General features: G+C 41.6%; 1 protein-coding gene across 1 annotated transcript in view; it reads right to left on the bottom strand.

Annotated features, from left to right (window-relative positions):
* LOC128136569 (netrin-4-like) overlaps positions 1–18,002 on the bottom strand; it is a 55,647-nt gene that overhangs the window by 6,038 nt on the left and 31,607 nt on the right. The window contains exons 4-9 of the mRNA XM_052776421.1: positions 12,082–12,208; positions 11,355–11,543; positions 3,375–3,588; positions 2,457–2,593; positions 1,390–1,458; positions 68–238 (exon numbers count right to left, since the gene is read on the bottom strand). Of these exons, the coding sequence (XP_052632381.1) occupies positions 68–238; positions 1,390–1,458; positions 2,457–2,593; positions 3,375–3,588; positions 11,355–11,543; positions 12,082–12,208 (907 nt within the window). The remainder of the gene's footprint in view (positions 1–67; positions 239–1,389; positions 1,459–2,456; positions 2,594–3,374; positions 3,589–11,354; positions 11,544–12,081; positions 12,209–18,002) is intronic.

Below are 18,002 nucleotides of genomic sequence, written 5' to 3'. Positions count from 1 at the left end.
GTTCATAATGTATTGTCACCACTGTTTACAGAGGAAGGAAAATACCTGGTAAGCATTTTATCCTTACCAGGATTGAGAATGGGACATGTACATCCCCTGTTGGTCCAGGATTCTGGGTAAATGCTTCTGTTGCTCCGAGCAATTTTCACTTTGCCTGATTTCAGGACCTTCTTCACTTTCACAACAACTTCCGCGTGGGTCCCTTTGTCATGAGCTGATAGGATTCTTGCTTTTATCACTGCCAGAAAACATATCAAGATAGAGACCAACAATGAATTTCTAAATGAATTTTGGTTTATGCCGCTAAAATGTAGAATTTTAACACCTTGAAAAAAGACATGAAGAAATACTGCAGTTGTACAGAAAGTGTATTCCAATGCTTGTCCACTTCAGTCATGGTTCTTGTAAATAAATATGGGGAAGAAAAACTAGATTTTTTTTCTATAGAAGTAGTTAACTGATCCTTTCACCATGTTACTTAGCAACTACTTTTTAATGGGCTGATGTCAAATGCTTGGAAATCATAGGAAAGCACTTGAATGTATACATAGGAAAGGTGGAAAAAACAGATCAGCAGCTAATAGTCTGATTTTAAGTGCACTGATACTAGGCTTTATGTTTTGCAGTTTGAAAACTTGTGTTGAGCTTTAATGCTGGCCTCTCAAAAATTTTGTCCTGTGGGAAGGGACTGCCTGCTCTACAGGAAGGAACTCAGGAAGTTTCCCATCAGACTGCAGGCATATCACATGGCTAAAATTCCATGATTGCACAACAAACCAGAAAAAGCATTTTTGTTTTGTGGCCCAACATCTGGTTGCCATGATAAATTTCTGTTCCTTTAATTTAATAGGATCCCATAACTTTTTGGCAGGGTAGTCTCATCTAGATCAGCCCCACAAGCCTGCTTTGTTGTGTCATAACACAAGCACATCAAACCTTTGGATCCCAGAGCTTTCCTTTCTTGCTTCATGTGATGGCGTGAACCAGGTGTTCATAAACAACAGTATTAAATACATTCTTGGTAAACAAGCATGGCGATTTGAACCTGCGTAATAAGTCCGAAGCCAATGGCAGTTTAGATGCAAGGTTTTTATCATTTATTCTTGATGCACAGGCCAACCATTCCACTGAGTTACAATTCTTTCACTCCTGCTGCTGTAGAGGGAAGCTAACTGGGTGGAAAGGAGACACCATGGAGCCTTGCATAAAAAATGCTATTCGGTTCTGATCAGAAGTTGGGACATGTCACTACACAAAAAAGGCAGAAGAAATCCACCTCTTATTTCATGACTTAGGCAGTCCTGTCATTTTTCATAGCTATCAGCTAATAACGTGCATAGAGAGAACATTGTGAAATTACCATACCTTGAGGGCATGTTACCCACTTACCATAAGCATATTTCATTTGGCAGAAGTCAGTGACGCTTCCAAGCACCTTTTCTTTGCACACACACTTCTCTAGCAGGGGAACCACATAACACAAAGGGTTGGAGAAGAGCCAGGACATGAGAGAGAAAAGAAAAGCAAATGGTACTCGGTTATAAAGTTATATGTATATAGCCCCCATAATCTGGATAGACCTTAAGAGTAAGTTTGAGAGTGAGCTCAGTTATTTGGAAACCTGTTTCTTGTTAGATGACACAATAATTGTTCTGATATCTGATCAGTACCGTCAAGTAAAATGCAGCCCTCGTGGGGTCTTTTGTACAGTTAATAAACTGATACTAATAAAGAGATTTGTAAGAATCAGATCCAGGTGTAAATCATGTAAGTAATAATACCCTTGTTTGATCCCATAAGCTAAGAAATGCTGATCCTTGCTGGTATTAAGGTAATATCCTGCTCAGAAAAATCAAGGTATGCAATAGGTGGCACTATTACCTCTGGGTCTTACAAAGCCACTGATGCTCATAAGTGCTGACCTTCATACATGGCAAGCAAAACTGAGAACTAATTAAGTATTAAAGGCTCCACCTCATTCTATAAGCCTACTTATTTTGTAACTTTAGCTGGATACAGTATACTTTACTTTCCTGAGCTGTTGTGCCCTGAGGAGTATCTTAACTCTTAAACTTGCATTCCACCCCAGAGGTAGTGCATTTCAGCGATGGCTGACACGATCTTTTTACAAATAGCATTTGAAGTTCTGAACAGCAACTGAATGCTTGAGGAGTTGTGTAAAATCATAAGCGTTATGACTATAATTATGACAACAAAAGGAGAGTATTTTTTCCACACAATCGTATTCATGACTTACCAATTTCCAAAACCAAAGTTGGATAGTACAGTTGGTTTAGAAAATAACAATGTAAGTGTAATGATAACCTATATAGTTCAGATTAGCAGATGGGGGACAAACAAGCTAGAGATGAGTGGGAGAATTTAAGTCAGGGTGGAGAGAAGAAAGAATTGGCACTGAGTGAAGTTACTAAATATTCCCAGACTCTGGGCTGTACCTGGATGCCTCAGTGCAGAAAATCCCTGCTCATGGTCATTCCATTTCCACTCCTCTTCACTCTCGTTGGTTGGTGTTTGCACAAGGTCAGGGATTCGTCCCCCAATGGGGATGTTAAAGAACGGCTCATTGTCATAGCTGGGGGGACACATAAAACAGAAGACTTGGTTAGGGCATGAGTTGGGTGGGAAGCAGGTATTTGTAGCATGTGGCTCTATCCAGACAGATGAGCTTGCTTTCTTCAGGTTGGGAGTGCAAATAAGAGCAAGACTTCATGCCATATAGACATCACAAGATCTAGGCTTTTATTTAGGCCTTACCACTGCTGACTTAGCATTTTTAAAGTAACTATGTATTGGGCCTTTTTTGCTTTTATTTGTTTTTACTGAATTAAGTAACTCAAAGTTAGTGACCGCTTGTTGATGTCAGTAGGAACTGAGGACACCTGCAGGACCCATAAAACTGCAGACATTCAGCAAATCACAGGATTTCTATACTGATTAATGCATGTTTGGAGTACAGATGCCTGCCCTCTAGAAACAAGAGGGAGACGTTGTAATTCCTTTTTACCCTGGGCACAGATGAGAGGCAAGCTCTCCAGATTCTTCCATCTATTTCCAAGGCAAACAGGTGTATTTAAAGATGCTGTACGTATTTCCATGGGGTTGTGGAGTTGCCTATTATTACTGCAAAAAGTCATAATTTCAAGATTGCCTTGGATAATACAATGGACTTACTTAAAAGTGTGCCAGCCACCAAATGGAATCCAAGAAACCTTTTATGATTTACAGCCACCTTTTCAAATGATTGTGCACCCTCCAGCATCCTCCAATTACTGTCATTGCTGAAGTATTTGTTAATCTTTGTTTCATTTCACAGAATCCCATCTCAAAGTGAACCCAAAGGAGGGCTTCTTTACCCATTGAAACAGTTTCCAGTATGCTGGTCGCAGTCTCTGGCACAGTCACAAGGGCGACAGCCATTTTCTCCAAAGCCCCAGTAGCCCATGAGACATCTATCGCAGTTGGGGCCCGCCACACCTGGCTTGCAGTAGCAGAATCCCGTCTTGGGGTGGCATCGCCAGCTTCTGCTGAAAGTTGCGTTGGCTGAACCCATTGGCTGGCAGGCGCAAGCTACGGAGATAGGGCAAGAGGTGACTGAGATTATGTGCCCAGGGGTCATCTGGTTAAGTGACATTTTTGCAAGGCTGATAAACTTGTGCCCTCTTCTTTATGCTCAGTAGTTTTAAGTCAGAACTGGTAAACATTGCATTGTCAGCCTACATTTGCAATATTATTTTTGTTTCCTTTTAACTCATTAAGCACAGCAAAACAAATACAACTGGGACTTATTTATGTGTGAAAGTCAGTTCTTCCCTACTACATAAATCTTGACCATACAGGGTTTTGAAGCGGTGGCAGGAAGCCTCCACTGTGTGTTTATTTTTAAAGGGGCTTACAGGTGATTCGCTTTTAAAGTGTTTTGCAAAAAGATTCACTAGCATGGACAAGATAAAAAATTATAGCTATTGCCTACGTTGTCTTTCTTGTGAACACAGAGATCACAAAACTACTGTTTCCTCTGGGGCTAGATGCAGCTTATGGTTCCACCACTAGCTTATGCAGCGGGTGGTTCAGATGACCTGAAACATTTTTTCAATTTCTACCTCTAAAGAGTCCACAAATTTCCTTCAGTGTGAGTTCTAAGGGACACATCTCACCATGCAGTACGGTACGTGTGTAAGGAAGCTGATGAAATTTTTTGTATGAATACATGAGCAGATTTGTTCTAAGGCAGGCAGACAGAGTGAAAGAAGATCTCTAAACTCACTAGACATATTTTACATGTAGCTGGAGATGAGCAAATAGGAGGAAAAAAACCCAGATCTTTCTAATGCTGTTGCCAGTTTGACACCAGCCTGCCAACTCAAGGCAACTTGGCAGTAAAACAGATAGTACAGCTCCTGTGGGCAACTCTGCCTTCACAGACAATAAATTGTCATAATCCCACACCACCAGTAGATTCCCAATGTGACAGCATCAGGGAGTGAGGTGGAAAGTGATATACATATAGTGGTGCAAAGCCAACACAGTTGACTCCTCTCCATCAGGGCAGAGGCTAGCTGAGATGGTCAAGCCTTGTGCCAACAGCTCTGCAGAGGTAAAATACAAGCAACAAACATCATACCCACTTTTTTCTGATATTCAAACAAGTTTGATTAAAATGAGAGCTCAAGTGAACTCTAGGCCTTCATATTTCAGTTCTTTTTTGTATTAACAAAGCAGCATGCCCTGGCTTTTGCTTGTAGCAGAGACTGACAAGGAAATGCATCACTACTTCATCCATCTGGAAGAGGGCAGAAATAAAAATCTTGTGGTTAAGACCAGCTTTAACAGAGATTTTCAGTTAAATGTTGGACACCCAAGGTGTTTAGATAGCTTGGATCAGGGGCCAGCCTTTTGGATGCTTATTTGAACCAAACATGATCTCCAAAGCTTTTGAAGTTTGCCCATCATTGCTTCTAATCAAACTACTTTTCTTCATGAGCTCACAGATAAGAGACCAGATGAACACTCTGATTCCACACATCATTTTCCAAGGGGAAGGGGCAAGTATATGACTATAAAGGGTGTTAAAGTGTAGCAGAGACAGATTCACTTTCATCTGCAACCTCATATTTGATGCTCAAGAAAAGAAAATATCTTTTGAAAATAGTACGAGAAAAAGAGTGAGCAATTTTGTTTAAAGGGCATTTCTCTTATGATCTGCTTACTACATAGTTGGGGTTTTTTACCATGCCCTGTGTTCTTTATGCCAATATTTTTAATAATATTATTACACTCTGCTGTAGACAGATCTCAGTCCGTTGTTTTCAAGGGACACTAGCACAATAGCCTAAGGACAGAAAATAAGCGTGCTGTCATGGGCAATGTACTCAACACAATGAGCTGGTTGGCGCATGGCAGCAGGCTCGCCTGTTTGCCACAAAGCAGTCTTGACTTTGGGAGCAAACCCAGGGATTTTGCTGTCAGTTTTGGAGAGCAGGTGTAACAATGAAGTGCTCATTAGCACTGACAGTTTCAAAGGCAAGTTCTGATTTGTTGCTGCTCAACTTGAATTATTTTTGCCCAGATTTTTGCAGGGCTGACTACATCACCCTAAAAGAGGAGACACTTAGTTCCATCTGTCACTGAAAAAAATGGGTGTCATAGGTTTGAGGATAAGGAGAGGAAACACACACTTCCTTTACTGCAGACAGGTCTGAGCCACAAGAAGTAAGAGGTTGCCAACATCTAGGTTGGCTTGAATCCAGGTTTCTGATTGCACTGTAATATCTCTGTATGTAGGATCTACCTGTGGAGTTTTCACCTTAGATTTCTTACATTTCTGCAACTTCTGGGTCCATCTTTATTCCCATCTTGTTTTCAGGTTTCATCAGTTAGAGTCACATAACAGATGGGTAAATCATTAGCATCATTAGACTGCCTATCACCAACTGAGACTAGATCCTGATTCAGGAAGATGAGACCTTCTCCTATCCTATCGCTAAGGGAAAGTATTACAGTATAGTGAAGGATAGCATTGACAGAAGCTGATGAGGAGGTAGGAAAAAAGTGTTTTGTTTTTCTCATTTGGGGGCTGTGGTTCAGGAAAACTAATGTTACCAAATGAACTGTGGGGCATATTCCCCAATTAGAAACAGGGCCAGCTTCTGGTGGATCAGAAAGCAAGCTGAATCAATAAATGTACAACACTTTCAGATGAGTTATACAAGTGGCTTGTGAACGCTTTACTCAGTCTGTGTTTATTTAGCATTTCAGCTGGGTGTGTACATTGTCTGGCTTCCAGAGTATTACGGCCAAAATCCCAGTTGTGCATCTAAGGTAACTCCCAAAATAAGAGCCCACATGTCACATGCTGAAGGGCCAGCTGTTGATGACTGGGTTTTATCTGTTTAATAGTACCACAGATTTGCACATAAACCTCACAATTAAAGAAACATAAAGGCAAATTTCCAAAACCTCACCCTTTTATATTTCCCAATATTTGACAACACAGCATCTTTCCCTGCTGATTTTTGCTGCTTTTCTCTTGGTAAAATCTAGTTTTCTCTCCATCTGCCTCCCTGTCTAACAAAACACCAGCCGACATGACAATGGCTTTGTTTGTCAAAGGCATCATCAATTATGTTAGGGACGGTGTGCAGAGAGTTCTGGTTCAGAGAAGGCTGGTTTATTTGGGTTCTCCCCTTGACAGAGTGTAATGAAAAATTTCATCATTGTACTTTAGAATTGGCTATCAGTCATGAAGTGTCACAAAGCATCCTCTTGCCTTTTAGTCTCACTCCTATACTAAGTTTGTTTTGTCAGAAACTACTGTAAAAAGGAGGAGACAAGGAATAATGAAAAATGAATAATTCATACAGCAGTCTCCACTCATGTCGTCAGTAAATCTGTCTGCCCTCAGCACAGCTGTCTTTCCCATGTAATTAGACACAGATGTAAAATATAATATTGGTTGTAACAATATGGTCCCAACTTACAGGAAAATAGCAAGTGCTCCAAGTAATTCAGTGGACTTTGAGGTATCTTGCCTTAAACTTCTGCCTAATAATACTGCATAAGATATAGCTATGAGCAGACTCTGGGTATTTGATGAAAAACAGGCAAAATGAAAAAATCAAAGAAAGCCTTTTGAATCTGAAATACATACATGTGCATCTTTGGAGCATATGACCAAATCAGGGCAATTTTTAAAGCATGTCACATGTGGGGATTGACTCAGCCAATGATGTTTCTTAAATGAAGGAAATAAGATAGACAGCTGTGTGTGTGGTCAGGGCTGATTAAGACAGACTTTGAACCAAGATGTGATCAGGCCTTTGTGATACTACAATTAAAAGTTCACTCCCTCTGCTCAGAAGTAAAAGGATGAGAAGCAGAGCTTTTCAGAGTGTGTGTGTGCATGTGCATCTGGGCACATTTTCATTTTCAACCCTTGTGCTTAGAGTAAAAAAGCTTGTTTTCCTGGAGACCCTTTTTAATGGGTCTACATGCCTGCATTATTTTTTAAGCTAAGCAAAGGGTGAGTACAAAAGATGGTGCCATTTCAGAAGGATCCCTTAAGCCTCCAAATAAGCCACAGGAAAGAGCCAAGGATACAGCAGCTTTTCTAACCATTGGTTAGGAAACGATTAGGCTTCCAAGTCAAAGCTCCCATACAAGTCTATATCCAAACTGCTTAATCCTGTGTTGTCACCCCCAATAACAGGCAGGTGTGTGCCTTGCTCTGGGGCTTTTTTCATGCCTTCCTTTTTTTTTTAATATAGATCTAAGCAGTGTCAAAACAAGGCTCTGCACACAACCTGGCTCCCATTCATCTCCAGCTGCTAGGAACAGGAAAAGCAAAGGGATCAGAGGCAGGCTACCTCTGCAGACAAAAAGGAATAGCAGATTCACACTTACATGTCAAATTTCAACAGATTTTTTTTTTTTTTTCAAGGGAATGTCTTTGCAGTCTCACATTGGAAGGTCAGCAAAGGGTGGTTTGGATAGTGCCAGGACATCCAATTGTTATACAACTTTTTTTTCCTAGCAGTGATTAAGAGAGAATGCTGTTCATTATTATGACTAATGCTTAAAGACTCTTTCTGGGCCTGGGCAGTGTCCTGTTAACTTTCTGGGAGCCTGAGGGGGATGTCACAGCTGAACCTAGACTTTGCTCTGGATGGCAGAGCACTCTTCAAGCGTGCTTTCTCAAAGGGATTAGCACAGCATTTCATTCAGCTTTTTCATCAGATTTCCTTTCCCAGCTCAGTATCTACTGTACACAAGGGTCAAGTTTTGATCTCCCATTGAGGTTTTTTCCCCCCCCCCCCCCCTCTGAGTTCAAAATGGGAAGCTGAGGACCAGGTTGCTCTCACCAAAACCATCCATTCAGTCTGCTGTTTGCAGTTTATTACTGCTTTTCAGCACTTGCCCAGTGGGTGGGTTTTTCATTTAGTGTTGTTAGTCTGGCACTGTTTGCGTGGTTTTCTCGAAGTGAGATGATGCCTTGGAATTGATACATTTAAATCCTCACAAACATGCTAATCCAGAAGTGGTAGCTCTTCAATTTATGATCAGCAGGCTGCAGTATGACAGAATTGTACCTGGTGGACTAATTGTCTAATTTCTTACATATTTAGCAATGCTCAAAACACTGTTTTTTACTGAGTAACCAGAGTTGGGTTTAGGGTCACATAACCTGAACAATTTACTCAGACCACACCAGATTAATAGCAATGCAAGGTTTGCAACCTGAAGGATGGACAAGAGGGCCTCTAACTTACATCCTGCATGAGGCCTTTCAGTTTCATATCAGCTCTAGGTGTAAGGAGCTGATGATGGTCCTGGAGGTGAAATCTTCCCTCTATCAAACTGAGTCTGTTCTAACCAAAACAACTTTGCCTGACTGCACTGGTGTTTCTGGTTTTGCTGTCACTGATATAACCAAAGTAGTGAAACGTTCCCTGAAAATTCTCTGCAGAGGTACAGCATAACATGAAGTGCACACTTATACACTGCCTGCAAACCACATGGGGAGGTGTTTGGGGATCAGTTCTTCCATCATACAAAACACTACCCTATTAAGGTAATTTGTCAAATGTCATTGTGGGAATTCTCCTCCTCACCCTCGATAAAAAGAGAAAAGGCACAGACTAGCCACCCTCCTCCCAGGTTTCTCTTAACTCTGTAGTTATATCTGCAGTGTCCCTTCTATTTCCACACAAGCATCGTGCACACATCAGTCTGCTGTAAAAGCTGAGGCTCTCTAGAGTGAGCTGCAATACCCTTTCCTTGTATCTTGATATGGCAAGCATTCATGCGTGCCTTTACATGCCTGTGAAAGGTCCCATTGTCTTGAATCATGTACAGATAGGGTCATGCTTACCTATTTGCAATAATGCTGTATCAAACCAATTAGATTCATCTCAACCAACAGAAACACCAGTGCAGGCTAGTGATCCAGAATACCTCTTAAGTCAAGGAAGAGAAATGGATATCCTCTAGAGGGCAATTCAGCTCATCTACCTCAGGCATTTACATTAGACTTAATAAATCATTCCCTAGAGGTCTCACTGTTTCTCCACTGACTGTACAGGGAGCCCAGAAAAGACATATAACTTTCAGGTGGCTAAAGCAGGATGGTAGCTAATCTAGGCCTGAGTGTGCAAGTCAGAGTGGAAACAATTGCATTTGGGAGCCTTCTGCTGGCAACAGCATGTTCCCAGGTGAAAAGGAACATTATTGTGCTTGACTGGCATGATAGGAATAAAGCTCTTTTAACAAGGTAAATTTCTGAACAGTTTTTCTTTTGCTATGCAGAGTATTGGCAGGAGGTACTGAGAGGCCTGTAACCAGACCAGACAAAAGAGGCAGAAGTAGACTCAAGGTCTGATTTCATCCAGGCAGACTGTTCCAGGGTTTCCACACAGATAGGCTGTATTTTCAAACAATGTTTTTTCCTCTCCACTGCTCTCCAGTGCTCCTTGACTTTAGCAGTTATCTAATATTACACATGATGATGGTTACTACACCATCACCCTGCTGTTAAATACAAGAGTTCATACACGGATTCTTTCAGGTACTATGAGATTGAAAACTAATCTTCTGGCACAACAATTTATTCTAATTACAATATTTCCCTGTAGCAAATCTACTCAGAGTAGAAACAGGACTAGAAAGAGGCCACCATAGAACACTATGGAATACAGGGCAAGTTAGATAAGCTCAGCCCCCTCCCTGTCTGCCGATCAGTGTCCTGTGATGAACGTTGTGAAATCGAAAAGAAGGGGTCTGCGGAAGCAGTCTGTGCTGGCAGGATGTGTTGCGCACAGAAAGTTTAAGCAATATCGCAGGCCATACAGTCTTAGGGAGAGGAGTGTTTGTAACCTGAGTGTTTAAAAGGAATCTTGATGAAGAACATCAAAGTGTCAGAAAAGCTGCAAAAGCACATGATGCCAGTGGGCATGAGTATAGATGACAGAGGATGAAATTCTCTATGCTGGCAACTGATGTCTGAGCTATAGGGAAGGAAAACTATCCAAAGGAAGAAATGAAATTATGTATATTGTTGGAAATAGCAACCTCCCAAATAGATGCCAGATGGAATCAGATGTGCGAAGCCTGGCAGGATACTCAGGAAATGTTTACACTAAGTAAGGGAGATCTGAGCTATGTTCCAGACTGGCTGGGTGCAAACTACCTTGATCCAGAGGTTGTACACCCTCTTGTGTACAACCATTAGTGCCTCTATGCCCGAGTTACTTCCTAACACATCCTGCTGAAGTGTTAATGAGGCAATTAATTTTGGCAGAGCACCCCATAATACAGCTGTAGAATCCAGAGATAAGTCTGAGTGAGCTCTGATCTATTTGTTCCCAAGTGGATATGTGTGGTCTCATGCTTCCTACACCTCCTACAGCCATTATTATATATATTTATGTGCACAGATGTTGCACAATCAAATGGAATTTAACAATAGCTTACACATAGGCACACAGTCTTGAGAGATGCAGAAAAAAACAGCTAAATAAAATGTGCCTCAAGAAAAAAGGAACCATAGTATTTTAAATGCAAGCACAAGAAGAAGGTACCTTTCACCAGAATGCAATGCATTTGGAGAACTGTAGCGGTTATCACAAAAAAAAATGTGTGATACCAGGGGGAGAAATAGACACAGAAAATCAGGAGGATGACCTTTGATCAGAAAACTGTAATTTAAGAAAAGAATACAAAGGAAGGGTAGCAATACTCATGAGTTACTTCTATAGGAGTTATTGATTTCTTTCTTTTAATCATTCTTTTAATGATTCTTCCACCATTCGTCTTCACTGCATGTTACAGTAATCACTCACGTTTGCAGACCTCTGCAGAAGACATGGGTTTCCCTCTATCTCGGTAATATCCTGGTTTGCACCTTTGACACCGATGTCCCTCTGTGTTATGCTTGCAGTTGTCGCAGACTCCACCACTGCGCTTTCCTGATGCCAGCCAAACACTCAGATCAAAATGGCAGCTGTCAGTGTGGTTGTGACAGCGACACTCTGGTGGGAAAGAGGAGAATATATTTCAGGCTTATATAATAGACACAACAATACTATTCAAATGTTATTATTTTCCTACTGTGAATCATGGAGGAAATATCTGAATGTAACACATTTCATCTGTGTGCAATCCTTGATTTTCATAAAAACTAGAAATTGCAACACAGAGTGAGAGTCCCAGCAGGGTCTGAGAAGCTTGGGTGGTTGTGAGCTGTGTGGTATTCTTACAGTAAGTCAAACCAATCTGATGGTATCATAAGCCCCACACAAAACCCTGGAATGCTAAAACATGGGACAGAGCTGCATGAAGAACAGATTTCTGCCTTGTAAATTCCGCTTCCCAATAGCCCAAATGGACCAGCTACAGTAAAACAACATGCACACCGAAGTTTTGCATCAATGACCAGCAACTTATCCCCAGTTGCTGTAATGGCACCGTTAGTGTAAATTGACAGAAGTCTTTGTTGGGGAACTTTGCCTGCTGGCACAGCAAGTGCTCATCCTGAAAGCCTGGATCAGTAAACTCCCTCCCACTTACTTCTGCATTCATTTGGTGCCCCTGTTTTTCCATCTCCTGGCTTCCAAGGCTGATCATTGTATAGCGGTGCACATTTCTCACAGTGGTCCCCTGCTGTGTTGTGTCTACACACACACTTCCCATGGACCTGTCAGGGGAAAGAGAATACATTCAAATAGCTACAAGCAAGAACATGGTGGAGTGCCCAACAGGCTCGTGAGGAGGTGGGACTTTGCACAACTCCCACACAGCTGGCTGGCTCTCTCAGGAAACCCACAGAGCCTGGAGCTTAAATGTGTAGCTTTATCTCTTCACACAGTCACTAATGATGTAGACTTTTCTCTGTCTTCCAGTTTAAATGCATGTGGCAACAACTTCTTTTTAACTCTCCAGTTGGCTATTTCACTACTAAATTCATGAACAGCTTCTAGACTATTTAAATTGGGTAAGCTGACACAGCTTATTTTGATTTACAAGTTCAGGGTAAGAGCTTGCAAAGAGCCTAAGCAGGCAATCACCTCCAGGCAGTGTCAAATACACTCTTGGCTAGCAGAGTTGAGTCACAGGAAAGCACAATCTAACCGAGGATGCTAGACCCTGTCTTACCTGACATTAACAGTGATCTGGAAGAGAGAGTAAATATAGGGCAATGAAATCACCATGAATTATTAAATTATAAATTGTTAGAAGAATGAGCAAGTAATCCTGGACCTCCTAGCACAGTTAAAAATGTAGGAAAAATATTAAACCTGGAAAAATACCAACCAGTATACCCACAGAAAAACAATCCAATCCACACATTCTGTGAGCAGAAAGCATTGATGTTTGAAGAGACTTGGGTACAGCAGGCACCAACCTACCAACTTAAATATAAATATATATATATGTGAAATAGGTTAGCAGAAAAGGCCCAGTAAAATTTTGCGCTGTGTAACTAAGAGCACTGTAACTCCAGGTGCGTAGGAAATTGTACCTGCAATGCTGTGTTCAGTTTTGAACATCTTATTACCAGATAAATGAGAAATTGGAAGATGATGGGGCTGATCTACAAGCACTAAGCATAAACCCACCTGAGCTAGGACATAACAGTTTAGAAAACATTTGAGGGGGAAATAAAGAAGTGGAAAAAGTCATGACTAAAACTGGCTGAATAGTAGAGTCCTCTCTGTGACTATTTGCTTGAAAAATTACTTGAAAAAAGAACTTGCTTCGTCTGTATTTTTGCCTTCATTGGAACACAATAATGATTTTTAATCATGGAAATATTCTAATATATGTCAGTTTTGGAATCAAGTATTCACACCAGAAGCCTGACCTTGGAAATTAAGCTAGTCCAGCCTTCAAACAGAAAGTTACTATTGAAACTCATTCTGTTCTCAAGTCATTTCACACACCAGGAATATAATAGCCAGTTCCACTATAGACTGATTTGGTGCACAAGATTCTGTAATATCAAGCCACATCCAAGAAGTACTTTACAGGAGGGTTTTTATGTTGTGGGTTTTGGTGGGGTTTTTTTAATTAAGCAATAGGATTCCAATATCTGTTTACAATGTCTCAGAGGAAGGATTTCCCAGAGAAATTATTTGAGGAAACATCCAGCATAGAGAGTGGGAGAAAGGGAAAGGTGGTACCATAGTTCATGTTCTACACTCATCACAAGAGAAGCTGCTAATTAATGGTATGTATTTCACATGCAAGGAGACACTTGCACTAGAGCAGGAAAGGCACAGAAATCAGGGACTGGATCCTTCTCCTGCCATGCGCTGTTGAGGATGCTAAGCTCTGTAACCACTGTCACAGTTCTGGCCCACTGCACGTTACACAAAAAGCAGAGGCTGAAATTTCAGTTTGACTGGGGTGTGAATTGAATCTAATCCTTTAATCTCACTACTAATGTGAGTTATGTTTCTCCATAGTCTTTCCTGAAAGTCAGACTCTCCCTTTGCAGTCCCCCCCTTCCCCCATCTCACGTAGCAGGTAGCTTGGGATCAAGAGAGAAATGTTCAAAAGAGCAGTTGCGTGAATGCGCTCCCCTGCCCCCCAACTCATGTCCCTGCAGCAATTTGCTCTCCGCTCCCCTGATTTCTAATCCTCCCAGACCAGATATGTCGTGTAGCTAGCAAAGGGGATAGGCTGCAGCTGATGCCATCGCCCCTCTATGGCCAGCTGGCAGATTTGCTGCTGCACAGAGCGGTTGGCTGCCTCCTCACAGAAGACTGAGCACAGACTTCAGGGTATGCATTTCTGTCAGAGCTCAGCACCAGTAAACCTCAGGAGGATACAGCATATAGCACATTATGTGATGCCTCTCCAGACCTTTGTACAAGAAAGTCATCCATGTTCAAAGCACTAAATAGGATGACAAATTACAGAGACAAAGACAAAAATACTAATAAGCAACGCTGTCGGGCTTCTCCCTGTTTGGGTTTGGCTCTTCAGGCTTATAAGTTCCCCTCTGTGGACACAGTGACTGCTTTTCAGAAGCAATAGAACACAGAAAAGGACCAGGAGTGAGAAAAGATAAAATGAGCCTGACCTAGAACCATAGATTTTAACATCCCCAAACTTCAGACCCTGTCTGAACTTTACAGCTTATTCCAAAATGGATCAGAACCAAAATTTTGGATCCAGTCACTTCTTAGGAAAATGCCAGTGTATTTCAATGCAAAATTTGTAAGTTGGCCCATTGGGTTTTTTAGAGACACATACACAAACTGTGCATTCAGTATAGAAAAAAAATTACATGAAAGAAATGCTGAGATTGTACAGTTGGGAAATGGCAGAATTAAACCATGCAATCTTGTTTTAGCCTTGAATGACATGATCAAATATTCATTATTCCATGGGACCCTGTGCATACAGTGCACAGCACAGATGGTGTGAACACTCATGAACAATTATTCAGAAAGTAAACAGGAAAATTCAGTGAGAAAGGAAGAGTCCGGTTGTTCTTTGGAGGTAAGTAGATGCGTTAGTTTGCTCATTGCCCATTGGTTTGTTGCAAACTGTAGTTTGCGGAGGTTATCTAGGAATGGCATGTTGTGAGTAGGACAGAAGCATAAAGGAAGCTTCCTGCCTGTGATCCCTGCTATTGAACAGTTTACCAAATATGTGTGGAAGGATGACTGGCTTGGACAAAAGGGTTGAAAAGCCAAACAGCCACGGGAGCCACTGAGCAGGCAGAAGTAAACAGCAGAGCTGGCATGGAACTTTTTTTAGAAAGTGTTGGATCTGAGGACTAACCTTTTTTGTATAGGTTTAAGAACAAGGGAAAGAGAATTGATGGGTATTAGGGCAGAGATAAAGGATAATAGAAGAGAACACAAGTCTGCCATGTATGTTATCTCTGGATGGGTATCTCATGGAAGATTTTTTTTTTCCATGGGGAATAATCTCATAGACAGCATTCATAGGTGAAACCAGCTAAGGAAGAGAGTGCAACATAAGGTGACAAGTATAGAAAGGAGTTGGGTAGAAGAGAGCAGACAAACAGCTCAAGTGGAACACACACAAGAAAGGTTCATGGATGTAAGTGGCCATTGCAGAAAGACTGGTTAATGCAGGAGAAACCGAGTTGTGGAAGAGACCTGTTATACTTAAGTATGATGTAAAATAAGGGTAGGTGAGGTGGCTGCAAGTAACAAGACAAACAATTTGTTCTGTTAGAGAGGAAGAGATAAGAGAGGTAGCCAGAGACCAAAGTCCAGGAAGGAACAAGAATGAAATACAGGAAGCTGTCAGATAAAATAGGAAAAGGGATATCTGCTTAGGGAAGGGAGAATGTGAGTGTCACACTTAACACCAACATGAAAAGAGCAGGCATGTCCCTGACTTGTTATTCACTGCTGAAGTAAGTCCACATCTCTCTCACAAAAGTGGGTCCAAAAAAACTAGAAAGTTGTGCTCTCTACCAAATGCAAGACCTCGGGATGCACTGGATCTCACTGCAACACAAAGACGATCATGCCAAGGTAGAAAAAACAGTCAGAGAAGTACAGATTCGGGGGACTACACTGAAGTTTTTCTATGCCCTAGAATGCAGAGTCAGAGTTACGACAAGATAATGGTGATTAAGGAGATGATTGTAAGGGAGCAGCAAGGACCAGTTGCTCTTTAAGGGTCGAAGAGCTATAAGCTGAGGGTTACTATGTCACAGGCTGTGCCCTTACTGAGGGGGCACCATCCTGAGCACAGTGGGTGGAGCAGGGAGCTAGTACCACAGTCCATTGACAGCCCCAGACACAGCAAGGGGATGGACCAGGGGCAATTCAGGAGCAGCAAGAGACAGACCCAGAAACAAGCTCACAAGATGGGTTCAAAGTCAATGCAGGAAGCAGAATGAGAGACAAGCTACAACACACGTGAGGGGATGCACCAGGAGGGAGGCTACCCTACAGCATAGGCCCAAGGTCCATCCAGGAGGCAGGGACATAGACAGGCACATCTACAGCACAGCTCAAGCAAAGACTGATAGTCCAGGGCTGAGCTTAAATGGAGCCCCCAGGCCAATGGACAGAGAGTGTGGGTAGGAGTCCCAGGTGGGGCTGGTCAGGGCTATTAAAGTCCTTTTAGCACCTTCAGGAGCTTGATGATAGTACTTTGATTGCCACTGGATTAATGTCATTGGAAGCTTTAGGATATCTGACTACTAGGTGGCATCTGAGAAAAAAAATGCTTCAGATTTCTAGATTTGGAGGTGGCAATCCAGGTGGAGGGAGCTTGAAAGCAAGGTGTGAGAAACAGAGGCTTACATGAGATTCATGCCATCAATTAGGAAATCTAGCCAGTTTTCAGCTAAAGCCCAATTAGTTTATGACACAGATTTATATGAATACATATAAATGTATTGGTACAGCAGGAGAAAGGTTGAGATCCAGGAGATTCCTGTCTCACATCTCTCGTATTTAATTTTATCCCCAATGTTCGATACGTGATGCTGCATCACTCGACATATACTGATCCTTAGATACAAAAGTATCTAGGCCTCTATGGTCTTTTCCACAGTGCTCATTGCTGCAATAGTTGAGTACTTCAGAAATATTATGGGATTTACTTTTATGACACCTCCCTTCATCTGCTTCTCCTCATTACTGTGATAACTCTAGTTGTCTCCAAGGTTCTTTCCCATTCATTGGAGCATCATTGTATTGAGAGTTCAGCTGCTCTGACAAGTTTTTTTGAAAGTGGATGGTACCTTTCAAAGTTATTGTGGGGAATGGATCAGAGAAACAGATGCACTGGCAGGCAGGCAACTGTGTCATCATATAAACCTCCCTATTTCATAAAACCAGTCTGAAGTACTATGTGCACAACCTGTTCGTATTCTTGCAGTCCTGCTTTCTGAGTGCATTCAGCCAGAGTTACTCATGTCACTAATGCATGCTATGAGCTTTGAAAGATGAAAACTGTTGCTTTAAATACTGATATTCTGGCTGCATCAATCTTCCAGTTTTCTAATCAGCTTTTGCAAAGGGTAGACGTTTATAGGCTGACATACTTGCAGTTAGAGGATATTATTAGTCCGGGAAAGAACAAAAATGTTATGCTATACTCTCAATCACCATCATATTGGTTTGAATAGCCACTTGAAAGCAAACTCTGCTTTTGTGTTTTGGTATAGCAGCTATGTTTTCAGGCTGTGGTTTCATGACATAAAGTCTTTGAGGGCAATCTTGATTTGAGACATTTCTGCTTTCCTTACTACTTCTTTCTATGTTATCACCTTCTGCATCATGCCCTGAGTCATGTGTAAATTGGGCTGTGAAACTAAACCATGATAAAAAAAAAGTTAAACCCATTTTTTTTTCCTTGGCACTAGTATTTTTGATCTGGATTAATTCCCTCATCTGCCTCACAGTACAGTCATGCTGTTACAAGCCTGGTATTGCTGCCAAAGGCTTTGATTTGTACATCTACCACCTGAGCAGCTTTGAATCAGG

The sequence above is a fragment of the Harpia harpyja genome, chromosome Z (assembly GCF_026419915.1).
Source record: "Harpia harpyja isolate bHarHar1 chromosome Z, bHarHar1 primary haplotype, whole genome shotgun sequence".
NCBI lineage: Eukaryota > Metazoa > Chordata > Aves > Accipitriformes > Accipitridae > Harpia > Harpia harpyja.
Note: the sequence above shows the minus strand (reverse complement) of the source record. Positions and strands in the feature narration are given on the sequence as shown.